Here is an 18806-nt window from a genome sequence, read left to right as displayed (position 1 = left end):
CGAGACCCTCTGCCGCTTGTTCCCCCCGAGCCCCGGTGACCAGAGCGGGGAGTCCCGGAGCGTCCGCGGCGGTTGGGTGGCTGGCGGTCGAGGGAGACCGTGGGCCGATACGGGCCTTGCCTGAGTGAGAAGCCGGATCGCCCCTTGCTGGGGCCATCGGAACCTGCGCCCTGCTTTCTCGTCTCCGCCCGGTTCCGGACGGACCCCGGGCATCACCGAGCCAGTGTCTCCCGGCGACGGTGAAGCAGCCCCCTGGGCCCCGTGAGTGAGCTGGGAAGCGGGAGCCGAGGCGGTTGCGGTGCTGCCCGATGGTGCGAAAATTGAGCCCGGGGATCTCCGGCCTACGGCGCCTGCCGACATCGCCCTTGTTGGAGCCATCTTGGCCTGCACCCTGCTTCCCCGCCTGCGCCCGGTTCGGGGCGGGCCGCGGGCCACATCGAGGCGGGGACTCCCCCCCGGCAACAGTGAGGCAGCGCCCCTGGGGCCCGTGAGTATCCGGTACACGGGAGCCGACGGCGTGAAAATCGAGCCTGGGGATTTTGGGCCTACGGCGCCTGAGGGCCCATGAGAAGTGCCTGAGGAACGGAGCCCTGGCTTCTGGAGTTGGGCTTCCAGGGTAGAGCCTGCGGCCCGCTGAGAGCGCTGGGGGTGATTGGACACGGGCGCCAAGATCGTGGGCCCGCGGTGGAGTGACCGGCGCCCTACTGGAGCCTGGTGGTTGCCCTGGCCCGGGAGGAGACTGGGGCCGTCCGCAGACTTCTATATACAGAGGTGAGCTTTGGCGGGCGCGGAAGGGTCCCCGCACCTGCAAAGGGGGAACATCTTGATGCTGCCCTTGGCCCCCCTTGGGACTTGCCTCCGCCTAGAGTGCCATTCCGGCTGTGGGCCTTCCTTTGCTCCACCACGACTTGGCAGGCTGGGATCAATGGAGCGCGGCGAGTGCCGGTGAGGCCCGTTCCGGGATTGCCTGTCCCCCCTCCTGCCCCATCGGATCGACTGGAGGGGTGTGTGGTGACCAGTGCTGGAGGCGAACTCGAGGGGTGGACCTTCTGCTGTTTTTCCCCTACTGCCTTACCGCCCAGATTAGTAGAGTGACCCTGCTACGTCCGCCTACAGTGGGATGGGCCCCTGTGGCATCTTGCTGGCCCTCGGAGCGACCGACGCTGACCGGAGCCCCACCACGGTCTCGTGGGACAGGCATCTCACCGTGGGGTGCTGCGCCTGGCTACCTGGTGACTGGGCTGCTGACTGACCAGCGTTGGGACTCCTGCACTCACCCCCTGCCCCCTGGGCGCAGGAGCTTGCACTCTGAGGGGGCCTAGGGCGCGTCTCAGCAACCATGGCGTCCAACAGGCCGAAAAAAGACAAGCCAGGGAAGGAGGGGATCCCAAAGGGAACGTCGCCTTCCACCTCACCTATATTGGACAAAACCCCAAAGAAGAGTGAAACCGAGGAGCCTGCCACCAAGGCCTTCATGAGAGAACTCTTTGCGGCCATTAAAGAGGACATAGCAGAGCTGCGGTCGCAATTGGCCACGGACCTACGTGAAGTGAGGAGAGATGTGGACGAAGTAGGGGAGCGGGTAGCGACATTGGAGGAACATGATGTGGGCACAGCTGAGGACATCCACCAGCTCCAACAAGCCGTGCTCCGCTTGACAGAGCAAAACCTGGACTTACAGGCTCACGCTGAGGACCTAGAAAACAGGTCCTGTCGCAACAATATCAGCATTCGTTCGGTTCCTTGGAAGGGCGAGGGGGCAGACCTGAGGGAATACGTTGAAGAGCTATTCAAACACATTCTAGCAGACGAGGCCATCCAGACCGTTCGCATGGACCCCGTACACAGGGTGGAGCTGCCACGTGGAGCTCAAGCGCCACCCCCGGACATCCTGGTGTGCGTTCATGACTTTCAACTGAAGGAACGGATCCTTCGGAAAGCTTGAGAGTTGGCTTCCCTTCAGTTCCGGGACCATCGCCCCCAGCTATACCAGGACCTGGCGGCTTCCACCTTGCAGAAACGCAGGACCTTTAGACCCGTGACCACCTTTCTCCAGGAACAGAAGGTGCCCTATTCCTGGGGGCACCCATTCCACCTCATTTTCCGCTGGCAGAATAAGCTGATCCAAGTGCGTTCTCTGGAGGCGGCGATTGATCTTCTAGGCCTGGACCACTCGGAGGCGGCGACTGGAAGCGGTGGCTCGACTGGCGGACGGCAACGGCGCTCGGCAGAGTGGCAGAGAGTGGGCAAGCCTTCGCGTAATGGGGGACCGGACCTGTCCGCAAGGCTGCATGAGCGAGGCGCAGCGGTTGCCTCGGTGGCCCAAGTCACTGATGCAGAGGCAGACCAAGATGCAGCGGCTTCCTGAATCCAAGGGGGCCAACAGCAGGTGCCGGAGAGGGCTTCCACCCTGAGGTAACACATGTGTTTTCTCTCCATGATCGTGAGGGAGCCCGAAGACACGTTCTGGAGGGACAGTGACTGGCGCCATGTTCTCCTATTCTTCAGACTCTCTTTATCTTGTTTAGTGTATTGTATTGTGTTCTTTTCTGGGGGATGTTAGGGGGGTGGGTGGGGTGGGTCAGTGGTGGTAGCAGGGGTAGGCTCGTAGCACGTGTTTTGTGGGCTTTGCTGGCGGGGCGGGTTGGCCAAAGAGGGGGGGGTAGCCGGGTTCGGGCGAATCCTGTGGGGCGGGTTGTCTTTGCCGTGGGTGGGGGGGTGTGTGCTGCTCTGGGACCCTGGGGCCGGGCTGGGAGGGAGGTGTCCATTCCTCTGGCCCCATACCATGGTAGGCGAGGACTCCCGCTTTTTGTACTGCTGTACGGTAGATCCTCCCAATGTCTCCCTTGGCCTTAGGAACTTGGAATGTGAAGGGGCTTAACTCCCCCCAAAAACGACAGGTTTGGAAGTATATCATTGACCATCACCTCGATGTAGTGGGCCTTCAAGAGACTCACCTGGCCAAAAAGGAGGATTCTCGCCTTAAGCACAAGTTGTTCCCTTTAATCTACAGATCCTCCGCCGCCACGAAGCAAAGAGGGGTGGCCCTTATGTTCCATTCGACCCTGCACTTCCAACCTGTGGGGGTACAGGGTGACAGGGAGGGTCGCTGGGTCATGGTTAAAGGCCTCTTGCGGGGCAGGCTCTGCACCTTTTTAGTTTTGTATGCATCGAACTCGGGACAAAATGCCTTTCTACTCACGCTACTGAAGGCTGTTGTTGACTTCGTAGAGGGGCCACTGATTGCTATGGGGGACTTTAACATGGTCTGGCTACCAGATTTAGATTTTGGAACCCAAAGGAGTTAGGTCCTTAGGCGGGATAGGGGCGGGCTGGACCTTTTATCATTCAATAGCACAAAACAATTGCCTGCACCCTACTTATTTAGTGAAATGTAATTATTCAAATAATAGATCATACCATTACTTATTCCCGGTTGATCTGGTACCTTAATTTGTACCATCCACTTTTTATTTCAAAGAATTTCATGCGTATTTTTTGTGCAGAAACCAGATACACTAACACATCTAACTTAATATATACACATACAAAACATTACATATACAACAAAATGTTCACAATTTACATTACATAACATCCTAACACCATAATAATAAAATTACAATGCAACTGTTATTTGTTTTATCAAATTAGTTTCATAATTCATCATCGGACCACGTCAAATGCCCAGGGACGTTGGAAAGTTGTTCTCAAAGTCCTAGTGTATATTTAATATACTGTCTATTCCCATTGGTATGCCGACGCGTTTCGAGTTGGGGCCATCAAGGTTCCCAAACTCTCCTCAGGGCCTTATGATTAATCTGTGTAGGAAGTAAAAAATAAAGGAAGATCACTATTCACTCAAAAAATTCAAATGCCTCATATGGCTTTTGTGCCATACCCGGAAGATTGCCTAGTTTTACCTGTAGATTGATTCCCAGCGGAAACGATATGTTGAAGGGTTTTTCAATCAAAGGGAACTGTTTATCAATCTTCTGCCTGTGTCACCATGTCATCGCGCTGTCAATTCTAAATAAAAGAACGGGGGCGCGTGCAACTGTCAGTATATTAACTTGCCACATTAATATGTATGTACACGAGGTGGAAAAACAATGGTGTCCTACCTCGTCTCGAGAAGTTATCGAGATCAGGTGCTTATGCGAATGGCTGCTTTTATTTCTCCGTTACCTATTTAATAAAACGTATATGTCATTATTTAGACATGATTCAAACGAGGGTATTTACAGAATGCTAACACTTTAATCCCTCCAGGGTCCATACCTGCGTTGTACGCATCTATCGTGCAGCTTGGATTCTGTGGCCTTCGTTGCTCTAAGACTTGGCCTTCAATTACGGTCGCACTGAATCTGAAAACAAACATACGGGGCCGGTAAAGACTCACGTAGACCCCCGAGTTTCAAAAATAATTTAAAGCGCGGGCGGAATCAAACTTACGTGATTAAAGGATCTTGACATGCACTAAGGCGTTCGCTTCCGCGTCTAGTCAGGAACCATCTGACTGATTCACCATGCGGGACACGCCCTCTTAAGCATGCATTGTGGATGAATGCTGGACCCTCTGAATTATGGGAGATGTAGTTGTCGTTTATCGCGAGGCACCTTTTTACCAAAATTATTAAATAATTCTACGAGAACAGGCTAAACAGCATTATTCAGGACTATGCAGGCTACCTCAACTCTTCGACACTGCAGACGCATTTACACTCTCGCCAATTCCGACATGCTGTTTAATCCAATTAAAGTGGTATTGAATTTCAGAATTAGGTATGCTTCTTTTTGAAGCAACATCCTGTCGACATCACCAGAGCACTGTGTACTATTTATAGTAAATAATACCGACCATTTAAAGTCATTTTCATTGTGCATTTTCTCAATGAAGTGCTCAACCATGGGCGCATTGGGCACCTTCCTTTTGAGCCGCGATCTATGCTGGCCTATTCGTGCATTCACTTGTTGGTTTGTTTTGCCGATGTATAACTTCTGGCACGGACAAATGACCACATAAATTACATTTTTTGTTTTGCAATTCGAAAACACCGAATGTTTCCATTTTACATTCAAATGTTCGAATTCATTCCCCTCAATAGTGCTGGCACGTGCCACACAGTTCCCACACCTGTGGTGGCCTTCCAATGGTTTCATTTTCCAGAGTGATAAAAGATCATGTTTCTGTTTTGGCTCCGAAATGTCAGCACGAACAATTTGTTGTCCCACACTTTTATTCTTTTTGTAGGCGAATATTGGGCGCGGGAAAGGGCATTCCAGTCCCTCCAACAGATGCCAATTTTTCAAAACTGCCTGCCGCATTTTGTGCGTGTCAGGACCAAAGGTAGTCACACAGACCAGCCGGTCTAATTCTTTCTTTTGTCTGGTCTGTAACAGACACTCACGTGGTGTGAACCGTGCTCTTTTGTAGGAGTGTTTTAGAAGCTTTTTAGGATATCCTCTGTACTTCATCTCATCGCAGAAATTCTGTGCATGATTATCAAAATCTCCTATTTCACTACAGTTTCTACGTATCCGTAGCAATTGTCCGTAGGGGAGATTAGCTTTGAGATTTCTCGGGTGGTGGCTTCTATGGTGCAGAATCGTATTTTTGTCCGTGGCTTTTTTATACAATTATGTTTTTAAGCACCCTTCGGTGCCAGTCACTTCGACATCTAAAAATGTCATTCGGGTCGTGCTCGCCTCCATTGAGAATTTGATGTCTTGATGTCTCTCGTTGATCCAGCCATGGAACGCCAATAGGTCGGTCTGGCTCCCCTGCCACAGGAGCCAGACGTCATCTATATAGCGCAGCCATTGGGCAATATTTTCAGAAAAGGGGTTATTCCTTTCCACAAATCTCATTTCGTATTGTGCCATATATAGCACCGCCATCTCTGGGGCATAAGGACAACCCTTCAACATATCGTTTCCGCTGGGAATCAATCTACAGGTAAAACTAGGCAATCTTCCGGGTATGGCACAAAAGCCATATGAGGCATTTGAATTTTTTGAGTGAATAGTGATCTTCCTTTATTTTTTACTTCCTACACAGATTAATCAAAAGGCCCTGAGGAGAGTTTGGGAACCTTGATGGCCCCAACTCGAAACGCGTCGGCATACCAATGGGAATAGACAGTATATTAAATATACACTAGGACTTTGAGAACAACTTTCCAACGTCCCTGGGCATTTGACGTGGTCCGATGATGAATTATGAAACTAATTTGATAAAACAAATAACAGTTGCATTGTAATTTTATTATTATGGTGTTAGGATTGTATGTAATGTAAATTGTGAACATTTTGTTGTATATGTAATGTTTTTGTATGTGTATATATTAAGTTAGATGTGTTAGTGTATCTGGTTTCTGCACAAAAAATACGCATGAAATTCTTTGAAATATAAAGTGGATGGTACAAATTAAGGTACCAGATCAACCGAGAATAAGTAATGGTATGATCTATTATTTGAATAATTACATTTCACTAAATAAGTAGGGTGCAGGCAATTGTTTTGTGCTACCAGATTTAGATAGCACACACTCCCAAAGAGCAGCTACAGGCGTGTTCTCCTCTGACACGCAGCAACGCCTCTCTGACCTGGGCCTTATTGACGCCTGGCGCTTCTTGTACCCTCAGTCGAGAGATTTCACCTTCTTCTCCCATGTCCACCGCACCTACTCCCGGATTGATCACTTCTTCGTGAGCCAGTCGCTGAGAGGGGATCTGAGGGAGGCCAAGATTTACCCGCTTTCTGTTTCAGATCACAGCTTACTTGCAATAGGACTCCAGTGGGGTGTGCGGATTGAGGGCAACTCCAAGGGGTACTTCCCAGCCTCCCTGGTCCGGGACAAACCCTCATGCACCTCCCTACGGGGGCTCATTGATGAGTTCTTCACATTCAATGCCTCGGGGGACACGTCAATATACACCACGTGGGATGCCTTCAAGGCATACCTTCGCGGACACTGCATTGCACTGAACGCCACTCTAAATCGGCAGCGGGGTCGGGAACGGGAACAACTAGAGGCAGAGCTCTCGTCCTTAGAACAGGCACATAAGGAGAATCCCTCCAGGATAGGGCTCAGGAGACTGACGGCCGTCGGGGGTAAACTCTGGGCCCACTATGACAACAGAGCTGAATATACCCTGCTGAAACTGCGGCGGCTCTCTTACTCCCAGGGCAATAAGGTGGGGCGACACCTCGCCAGGCAGCTGCGGGATAAGAGGGAACTGAATACATTGGAGGTATTCAGGATGCACAGGGTGTAGTGACGCATCGGGATGAGACAAAGGCGGAGCTCTTTGGGGCCTTTTACAAATCCCTTTATACAGGGGAAGGCCTGGGGGAAGCTGCCCAAGCCGAATACTTACAAGGACTGATGCTGCCTCAGGTGTCGGCTGAATGGAATGAGGTATTATCCGCCCCATTCACCAGAGACGACGTGATGACAGCTATTAAGGCCTTGAAACCTCACAAGGCCCCGGGGGCAGACAGGTATATGGCCATCTTCTATAAAACTTTTGCTTCTGAATTATGCCCGCACTTGGTACAACTATTTAACCACATGGCTGACGAGGGCGGAACCTCCCGAACCATGGCGGAAGCACTCATTTCCGTCATCCCTAAGCCCGGTAAGAATCCTAGTCATTGTGCGTCCTACAGGCCGATCGCCCTCCTAAACCTGGACGCAAAGCTCTATTCCTCCATCATTGCCCACCGGCTTAACGACCTCATGCCGGCCCTTATAGACCCGGATCAGTCGGGGTTTATCAAGGGACGCCAGACCCATGATAATACCCGGAGGGTGATTCATCTTATTGAGAAGGATACCAAATTTAACATCCCCGCGGTCCTGGTAGGCCTTGACGCCGAAAAGGCGTTCGACAGGGTGGACTGGGGGTTCCTCTTCAACACCTTAGCGGCATTTGGCTTCTCCTCTAAATTCATAACTATGATTCGAGCGAACTATCTTTCCCCCCGCTCTCGTGTGGCGGTGAACGGTCGTGCTCTCCTTTTTTTGACCACTCCAGGGGCACTAGACAGGGTTGCCCTCTGTCGCCGCTGCTCTTCGCTCTCAGCATCGAACCCCTGGCAGTTGTGGTACGGACTAACCCTGACATCCGCGGAATTCCCTTCACTGGGGAATCCCACAAGATCACACTCTTTGCGGATGATGTTCTGCTGTCCCTTTCTGACCCGGCTCATTCTCTCCCTCACGTGCAGACGGCACTACAACGCTTTGAAGCAGTAGCTGCTTTCAAGGTCAACTATGACAAATCCTATGTCCTCAATCTTACGATCCCTCAGACGGACATCCCCCATCTTAAGTCGCTCACCCCCTTGCCCTGGACGAACTCCTCCATCCAATACTTGGGCGTCCACTTGACCCCCACTCTAGGGAAATTGTACGCTGCTACCTACCCCCCGCTGCTTGCTAAGATCCAGTCAGATCTGGCTAAGTGGAAACCCATGTTCATCTCTTGGCTTGGGAGGATTCATGCGATCAAAATGACCCTCCTCCCCAAGCTATTATACCTCTTTCAGGCCCTTCCTATTGATCTTGACGCAGAGTTCTTTCCACGGGTGCGTTCGATGTTGCTGCGCTTTATTTGGCAAGGGGGTCGCGCGCGCCTCTCTTTCACCGTCCTACGCAGACCGAGGAGGGGTGGGACTACCAGATATGCAACTGTATTATAAAGCGGCACAACTCCGCATACTAGTCGAATGGTCACAACAAGAATCGGAAAAACACTGGCTGCATATGGATAGGAGCGTGGCGGGGAGGACAATTTGGGATTTGGTGTGGCGGCCCAAATGTGACCGACCAAAGAATGTCTACCTCAGCACCCCTACTAGCACCGTTCTGAAGGTCTGGGACTCTGTTTCCACTGATGATAGATGGACCACCTTTCCCACCCCTTCACACCCAAATCATTTCAATCCTTCTTTTCCCCCGGCATCCCGTGAGGGGCCTTTCAAGGCTTGGAAGGACGGAGGATATTATTATTATTATTATAGGATGTCTGGCTCTTACCCATCTGTTCCACAATTATGATCCACTCACCTTTGAGAACTGCAAAAGGGACTATGGAGTATTAGAAACTGAGCGATACCATCATGCCCAACTACTTTACTGGGCGCTCTTGCCCCAGGTGCGGGAGGCGGCAACCCGACCCCTCACACCTTTCGAGTACTTTCTGACTAGGGCAGCATCCATGAGAGGGGAAATCACTTTCATCTATGGACACCTTCTCGCCACTACCACTTCCCCTAGGCCTAGGTACATGCATATGTGGGAAGGGATCCTCCAACAAAATATCTCTGATGCTGAGTGGTCTCACCTATGGTCCGATATTGCTAAATTTAACCACTCGGCGGAGCTTAGGGAGGCGCATATGAAGACCATGATGGATTGGTACCTTCACCCCGCCAAACTGAAGTTGATCTTTCCGGGTACTTCCGATAGGTGTTGGAGGGGTTGTGGGTTCCTGATGGACTTCCAACATATCTGGTGGGGCTGCCCCGTTATCCGCCCATTCTGGGAGGAGATCCTAGCCCAAATTAAAGATATCCTGGGGTATCCTATCCCTACCACGATGGCTGCCACCTTGTTGGGCCTTCGTGATTCAGACCTCGAACACCAGACCAGAGCGGATAAGAGGATTATGTGGCTCTGCATTGGTGCAGCTAAAATTACTTTGGTGGCAGCCTGGAAGAAGAGGGAGGCTCCGGCCATCTCGCTCTGGCACTCGAGGTTGTGGAGGCTGCTTAGTTTGGAGAGGATGGCTGATATCTTTTTGGACGACTTTAAAAACTTTGAATTCCGCTGGGGCCCGTTAGTGACATTCCTTTCCAGGGGCCTGCCGTCCGCAGTCTGCTCACCCAGCGTCCGTAGACTCCACCTGTTCCAGGTCTGAACCCCTGTCGCTACTCATCTGGTTCTTTGTCTGCGCTATAATGCTACCACCACTGGGGGAGCGAGGAGGGAGGGAGAGGGAGGGTGGGTGGGGTGATTATCTGTGTTTCTTTGTTGATTTTGGCATCCCGCTAGGTGCTCTACCACGTTGAGTCCACAGAGCCCTATACCCACAGCAGAGATTCTTAGCATTATCACGTGCCAACTGTACCGACCTGATGGGGGGCTCACTGAGTTTTCACGTTGATAGCCTCCAGCGCACTTGTGACTCTCGGCGCCCTCCACCCTAGAGGACTAGTGACTACTGTCCCTTGTGCTGGGAGAATGGCAGTGCCCTGGGCGTCAAGCTGATGACACTGCCTTGTGCGCGATGGGGCGGATTGACCCTGTTGGGTCGCCCCTGGACTCATGTTTGGCAAACCCCTGTGTGGGCTGAAACGCGGGATTGTCGCATGTTTTCTTTCCTCTGATTTCTTCTTTCTCTTCTGCTAAATGATCAATAAAAATACTTTTGACAAAAGATAGTAGTAAAGGTGAGATATGTACATCAAGCCCCAAGTTTACATACGATTCTGGGGAAAAAATGGCTGAGGCAGAGGAGCATGCCGATACTAACTTCATCGTCCTTGTCCCAGACGAGGAAAAAGGAGCTTTGAGTAATTCTAATGGAGAAGGGAAATTGGGGGAAGAACGTAATTGGGGGGACACTACACCAAAGGACCTAGCGCCCTACTGTGCATTCGTCAATCGTGACACTAGAATGGGTGAGTGCACCAATACCCCTATTGATAAGGACCTTCTAGGCATTTCATTCACACGAAGTCTAAGTGTAAACGATGCTACACCAACGCAGGAACAAAGGTCCCTTAGCAATAGCCATGAACAAAACCTTAAACTAATATCATGGAACATTGCAGGACTAATAAAGAACTTGAGTGACCCTGATTGGGTAAACTACATCGATTCAAGTGCATTTTGCTTTCTCCAGGAGACATGGGCGCTTAGTACGCCGCATAGAGTAGGGTATAAGTCCTTTGGGATCAGCGCAACCCCTTCAGCAAGAGGTAGGCCCTCAGGTGGTCTTATCACATGGGTAAATGTATCCCTCAAGATACAGGTAGAAGTTCTGGATACAAGTTCGATGGACATACTGGCACTAAAAATTACCACGTGCGAAGGGAAGGTGCTATATTTAATTAATGTTAACAATAGACCTGCCCCGCTATCTAAAGAATCATTGACTTTGGCTAAATTGGAGTCTTTCTTAAATAGAATGGTTGACAAAGAAAGTGTAATACTAGCAGGGGATTTGAACTGTAGTTATGAACCAATCCTAGGGTTGGGTGACGTCTTTGACGAGGAAGATCGAGCAAATAATATTCCAGAATTGGACAATATTGTCCCTGTTCATTGTTCAGTGGTGGCTGTCCAAATAACGAACTTGTCTGCAGAACACGGCCTGAGGGCATGTAACGGACGTCTACCGTCAGATGTATCCAAAAGACCTACTTTTGTAAGGAATAACTCTAAGAGTAACTTAGATTTTATAATGGTGTCTTGGATATTTGGCAGCACATGATCGATCTAGAGGTCAAAGATAGATTAGAGAGTGACCATCGTCCATTGGATCTGTTATTTGATTCTTTTATAATCAACGGGGTTGGCAGTGTTAATTCAACAGAGCACCAAAGTGGTTCTTGTGATGAAATGTTGGTCAGTAACAACAGGTGCGCCCTAAAATGGTCCCATTTCCTTGAGCGCGGTGAAAATCTTGCAGAAATTTACATACTATTTGACAAGATTTTCTCCGCTTTTGTAAATTCTCATGTGGAGGCCGATAACTCTGATAACTTCATCAAATTACACAATGAGTTTTTTAAGTCTTTACAACCTTTGGTTACCAAAATGCCCAAAAAAACCCATCAAAAATTAAATAATTTGTCCCATAGCAAGCCATGGTATGGTAAGACCTGCCGGCAGTCTAAAGAGCGTCTTCTGCAGGCATTAAAAACGAAGACACCAAATGATGTTAGATTAGCACAAAAGGAATATAAGTATACCAGGTGGTGGCGAGAAAAGCTTGGGAGGAAGACAGTTGGGAGGATCTGTTGACAGCCGTAAAACCAAAAGACAATATAGGGTTTTGGAGATTAGAGGCAAATGGGAGTCACATAGGAAGAGTGGTCAAGGATGTTTACCTTGATGAACACACATGGGTCACCCATTTTACCACCCTATATAAAAAATACGAGGCCACAAACTCTAGCTGTGAAAATATGTCGTGGCATATTCTTCCCAGTGATAAATTAGAATTTACTATAGAGGAAACAGAAACGGCCATCAATGCTGTAAAATATGGTAAAGCACCTGGATTAGATAAAATCCCTGGTGACCTCTACAAACACGATCTAAATGTTTGGGCACCATACATTAATTATTTGTGCAATATACTGGCATCTGGCATTGACTTCCCAGAAAGTTGGCGGGGAGCAGAAATTGTTTTAATATTTAAAAAGGGCGATAGGTTAGACCCCTCAAACTATCGCCCAATCAGCTAATGGATATTCTCCCAAAAATTTATTCTAGGCATATTTTAGCTCGGGTAAATTTGTGGATGGATGATAATTCGGTTCTCACCAAGTTCCAAGCAGGCTTTAGGAACAAAGTGAGCACTGTAGATCAAGTCTTTAGACTTTACTGGAAGTATGTCCACATTAAAAAAGGACATCTCTACGTCGCCTTCGTAGATCTTAGAGCGGCGTTCGGCCTTGTGTCACGAGATCTTTTATGGAAGTCCCTTTATAAGATGGGGTTACCTAGTTGTTTGTTGCATCAAATAATCGAGTTGCATGCAAAAAACTTTGCGAAAGTGAAATGGGGCTCAAATGGGGAACTACCCAAAACATACCAATAGAGCGCGGGGTCCGCCAGGGCTGCGTGCTGGCCCCTACCTTATTTTCACTGTTCGTGAACGACATACCTACCTATCTGGCTGGCTGCAATAATGATTCCCCCAAATTGAACGGGGAGAGGGTATCTGCGCTACTATTCGCGGATGATACCATCCTAATTTCCCAAACTAATAGAGGCTTACAGGCACTTCCCCATTCGTTCTATGGCTACTGTAACCAAAAGGGATTGGAAATAAACACAAAGAAAACCAAATGTATGGCCCTTAATCCCCACAAATCGCAAAAAGGTTGCCTAATACTAAATGGCCAGAAATTAGAATCGGTCCAACGCTTCTCCTATCTGGGGGTTTGCATTGATTCTAAATTCATGTGGAAGCCCCAAATAGAGAAGAGCAAGCTAATATTCACACAAAATGCTGCACCGATTCTAAAAAAGCATGGTGTAAGTACCTGTAAAGCTGTCTCACCAGCGTTGGAGATATTTAAGGTCAAGGTCCAATCCGCAGCATTGTATGGCGCGGAAATATGGGGGCCCATGACCAAGAATGCTTTCTCAATTAGTGAGAATAAATTCTTGAGAAGTCTTGTAAGGGCTCCCAAAGGCACTCCTTTAATACCACTACTGCTGGACCTGAATGTCAAAAGAACAGATCATTACACCATACTAGGACCCCTAATGTTTTGGGTGAGACTTTGGCGAACACCAGAATTATTGGACTATAGGAATGGGTTAAAAGAAGTAATGCACCTAGATGTACCAAAAACTAACATATGGCTAAAACATGTTCGATTATGGTTCACTAAAATAGGCCTGCCGCAGTTCTGGGAAAACTCGGAATCCTTACCACATAACTCAAAAAATCTGGTGAAGCACGCTTTTTGGAGTTTCATTCAAAGCACGATGGCTAGTGAAAGTAGAGGTGGTAAGCTAACAAACAACTTCTTGACCTTTAAGGACGAGCCTAGCTTTGAGAGCTTCCTTGATGAAGTCGAGCCCCCCCAGCGAAAACACTATTTATGAAATTAAGGTATGGTAATCTTGTGACCATTTCAACTTTGGCATGCTGGTCCAGGAGTGCCGGAGAAGAGCAAAGAATTAGTGAAATCTGCTCTATGTGCCAGGGAAACCACAAAGAGAATGGCCAGCATATCCTTTTCTTCTGTTTGGCCTATGTCAAGGCAAGAAGAAAGTGGATCAAACCCCTGTGCATTCTTTTGGGCATAAGATCATGTAAGGAGGCACTGAAAATCATCAAAACTGATACGAGTAGAACAATAGTATTTAGTGTCAGTAGATTTTTGCTCTCTATTTATTTTGAACGCAGAAAAAAAGGCTTAAAATTATGATGAAATTGGCCAAATGACCTAATTTAAATTGTAACCCGACTTGTTTGTAATTCACTTATAAATGTTTTTATTTTGTATGGTTAAAGGAAAACTGATAGTCAGGTGTATCCTATTGTATATATATGATTCTATTTTTCAGCTCCCCGCACAATCGTTTACTTAATGGTTAGAAATGCCATGTAATTTTAATCAAAATGTCTATCCGTTATTAGTATTGCATTTTTTAATCATAAATGTTCATCTTGTATCAAAAATGACTCATGACATGTGTTTTAAAAATGTATTGTTGTTTTGTAAATCTTTTTTGGCCAGGTTGTGCCGAAATAAAGATGAAATGAATGAATATTAGCACCTCAATCACAGCGCAAGCAGCAGACAAACACTAATCCGGTTGTGCGGAGTCACCCCATACCAAAGAAATTACATGGCAAGGTAATGTCAAAGAACAGATTGGCCTTGCAGTCAATAGTCTTTTTCAAAAAAAGCTGTTAAGAAGAACTTTGGAAAATACTAGCAAAGTAAGGTAAATGTGAATTTGGATAAACAAGGTTGATGCAGGAGCAACGAGGTACACAAAGACAGTCATATAAGTGTGGGTCAAAGTTTTAATTTCTTTGACTTTTCTGTTTCTAGCAACAGAGCTATAAAACATGACTAGAGAAAACATGGTCTTGAGGTTAAGAAGGTCGGCTGTCAAAGCATGAACCTGAGTTTACTTGAGTAAACTGTGAGATCCTGGGCTATGCCCGATTTATTTTTACTAGATTGAAATTGGAGTGATTAGAAACATGCTAGCTCCATAACTCGCTGCTGGATAAAAATGTACGCATATACATTTGAACATTCAAAACCAAAAAAGTGGACTGAGCATCTTGTTCGAAAGAGTAGTGTCTTTTAGGATGCTTCTAGAAGCTTTGAATATTTCATTCATAAGGAGTAAGGATTTGGCCATTATTGGATCCCACAACCTCTGGTGTTCACCAGCAAGGTGCTGTTTCCAAAGCTCTAGCTGGCCCCTTATGTGGTTGTGCTCTGTTGGATGTCTGTGCGGTCATACAGCCCGAGAGAGGGTCTAACGGCAGGTGTTTCTTATTCATAATTTGCGCATAGAAGGCCATAAATAGGTTGAAGCCTTTACACATGTGCTTTTAGGCCATCATTAATTTAAAGAATGCTCAAAGACTCAAGCAAGGAAGAGATAAGTGAGTGGCGGTATGGGCAAGCAACGATGATGGAGAGGGGTGGAGAGGGAAAAAGCAACACAGAAGCGATGGGTGGGAGGACGAAGAACCAACAGTACTCTAATCACAATGTGAGCAGAGAGTGGACAATAATTAAGATGAATCAATGTGTGCCGGGTCCATGCCCCACAGACAGAAAAGGAAAGGACACCCAGCATGACCTGGCCAATTAGAAGGCAACAAAGAAGAGTGACAATTCCAGGCTCCAAGCCCTTTATAGGAAACAATACCCCTCGAAGCAGTAGTGCATGTGCTGTTGGGATGTGAGACCTAATAGGCCAAAGTGTTTGAATGTTTAGAGGTTAAAAAGGTTCTAAACATTAACAGCTCAGTACAATTTTATCTAACTTTATCCCAAATATCCTAAACGTATTTTTAGGTAACAAGATAGATTACACACAAACCAGCCAAAGTAGTTCTTTTATCAAACTCCACCAAGATCTCAATCTTTCTTATCGTTAAAACGATGCCAAGGCCATCCAACCACATTTGAACACACAATAAACTAGATTAACGGTATTGGATTTAAAAGATACGTTCTACATCTTCTCTATATAGCTGCGACATACACTACATAAGCTCTTAATTAGTGAGTGGTTAGGAGTGAGTGGTGAAAGACTCATGAGTGAGTTATAGTAGTGATCACTCTAACACTCTTGAAGAAGTCAGACTGAAACCACCAAAAATCTACTTCTGCAACCCTAAAAAAAAAGTGCAGTAACCACAGAAGATCAATAAATGTTGACAGTGACACTCAATTTACTTGCTTTTGAATGGGACATCAGGGTTGAGTGTGAAATCAACCCGCTGTATGACAGCAAGACTATGGATCTTTTGAGAACAGCTTTCTAACATCTGATTGTTGAATCAGTAATCTGAACTAGTAATTAGGAGGATGTTTGCATACACGGATTTATGTTACAGATGTACTTTCACAAATAAAATAGTTTCCCAACAAAATATTATTACCTTACCCGAACAGCATTCAGAATAACAGATAGATTCTATGCTGGAAGCAAGTTATCCTACAAAGTTCCCTACACCATCTTGCATAGAAGCAGCAAGCAAATTTGCATCGCACTACAGACGTCAATCTGTCGCTGCAGGATTGTACCTGACCATGAACATTCATATGAAAACAATATGCTGACATTTGGTTTCACAGCATGCTCAAAGAAGAAAGGATACTGAGCAGACGCAAAGCAGATGCACACATGATGCACGGCTCAACAGTCACATAGAGGGTCGTGTGTTCAAAGACGTCGGCGGTCCTCTTGCTATGGCGCTGGCACCAGTCCAGAACCTGATCAATCGCCACCATCTCCGCATGTCTGGTGGCCTGTGGATGCAGAGAAAAAACAAGCATCTGGGTGGAAGATTTTTATTTAATGTCAGCTTGAAGCTGTGGATCAACCGGCCAAAATAACAATGCAATCAAATTATTCACTCACTGGGAGGAAAACAACGTTGGAAGGGCCAATATTGATGCTTCATCTTTTACTTTTAGTACGGCTGTTCAAAGCAACAAAATGTTTGTAGAAAACAAAAGATTAAAATGCTATGAATCCTAGCTAGTGCTTTTCATTGCCAGGATGCACCAAATTGGCTTATTTCAGATCAGGTTTAATTGGTTTTATACTGTTTAGATCTATTTTTATTGAGAAAAAAGGACTATCACTTATTAAAAATCTTACTCCTTAGTCCAAGGACTGAAAATGCTGGAAAAATATATCATCATGAAGCAGCCAGAGTAATTATTTATGCCCTAGAATCAGAGCATAGCAGAGACTGGAGGGTGGGTCTTGCTCATATTAACGAACCAATGGTGTGATGCAGCTGAGCTACTAGATACATTCCCTTATTCGGTTTGCCTTCCTATGTACCTGTTTTCTTCAAAATCACACAATTTTCTGAGCTAGGGGTGTAGTCGGTGTGGAGAAGGACAGAGGTGAGGGCATGTGGGCAACGTATGTTTAGTATCCTGTGTTCATATGTGTCCCAGTAATCCAAAATACATGGCAATGTTTCCAGCAAACATAACCCCGGCACTGCCAAATATAACTAATGTATTCATCGTGTTGTCTGTATACAAAACGAGTGTAGGTTAACCTGAAATAAGGATCTCTAAAAATTCATCAATTCTGAACAAAATAAGCAAAAAATACAGGTCTGATACACAGCAATATTTATCTCAAACCCCTCAATCATTTAGTTTGGATTATATCTCTTCATTTAATAGAGTAAGAATAAATATATAGTAAGAAAAAATAAATCATCCACACCGTATCTATCAAACTGTAATGGATGACCTCTCAGATTGCTAACGCAGGCCAATGCAGTTAAAATCAGGGGTCCTTCCAAATACTCGTTTTATAAATGGATGATATCTCAATATTACACGGAAATGCAATATTGAACATAAAATCAATAATTTGGGCACACGAATGTAGCATCGCATGGAAGAAATTGTGCCAACACCACAGGGACGGAGATGAGGGATTGGTAGGGCTGGTTTGCTCAACTCCGGCCTGTCAGGTTATACAACTAAAATAGAGCAGATCTAGGCTTCCTGTACCAGGGGAGGATTTGTAGAGGAGTTTTTAATATAGTTGAACTCATCCTATCCCTTAATTTTTTCTTTTTTCTTTCCATATCTTCCAGTCATGAGATTAAAAACAGTAGATAAAAGTAGCCCAAACATACTTTAGGCCCAAGAATTAAAAGGTTTTTGAAGGTTCAATTCTGTAACTATTTGTACGGTATTTGGAACTGCTATCTCTTCAGAATACTGAATCGTGGTCGCTGTGCACTGCTTAAAATTTCAGAATTATCCACTGTAGGGATGTATTAGATTACAATTAGGGCTCCCGGTTTTATGGTATTTATTTTTGAACGTTTCCGTCTGTATTAATCCAGATTTATTTTGTGTTTTGCGTGTAAATGAAGTTGTAAAACTGTACATTTCTATATTTATTTAACTGATAGATGTGCACTTATGCTTTGATGTCTGTTGTGTTTTAGGCATTTAAGCTGCCAAATATAACATAACAATACATCCACTGGTAAATATTAGCATTATAACACAAATGTATATTGACACATCCGTTATGTAAAGAAATTCCATCCTGTTTTTTAATTTCCCATGCTATCCATCTGCTCAGCAGTTATGCTATAATTCATGAAAGACAGCACGTATAGTCACTTAAAAGCAGCACAATTTTCTGTATTCTTCCACTTTTAAAAATAAATGCAGACAGAAAACACATTGCTTTCTGTCTGTATTTATCTGTAAAAATCTGTAAAAACGGAAAACAGGGAGCCTTAATTACAATATACTAAAAAGCAGGGACGCATTGGTAAAGATGGTAGGCAATAAC

At 46.2% G+C, this 18806-nt stretch overlaps 1 protein-coding gene across 3 annotated transcripts in view; it reads right to left on the bottom strand.

Moving 5' to 3' along the window:
• ADAT2 (adenosine deaminase tRNA specific 2) overlaps positions 1 to 18806 on the bottom strand; it is a 158151-nt gene that overhangs the window by 15341 nt on the left and 124004 nt on the right. For 2 of the 3 annotated variants that reach the window (XM_078649001.1, XM_078649002.1), the window contains one exon: positions 16618 to 16768. In XM_078649001.1, coding sequence (XP_078505127.1) covers positions 16618 to 16768 — 151 coding nt within the window. Of the gene's footprint in view, positions 1 to 16617; positions 16796 to 18806 lie in introns of all 3 variants that reach the window. The other variant, XM_078649000.1, reaches the window with a different exon arrangement.

Source organism: Lissotriton helveticus, chromosome 6 (genome assembly GCF_964261635.1).
Source record: "Lissotriton helveticus chromosome 6, aLisHel1.1, whole genome shotgun sequence".
NCBI classification, from domain to species: domain Eukaryota; kingdom Metazoa; phylum Chordata; class Amphibia; order Caudata; family Salamandridae; genus Lissotriton; species Lissotriton helveticus.
The sequence above is the reverse complement of the archived record's forward strand: the minus strand, read 5'-3'. Positions and strand labels throughout refer to the sequence as shown.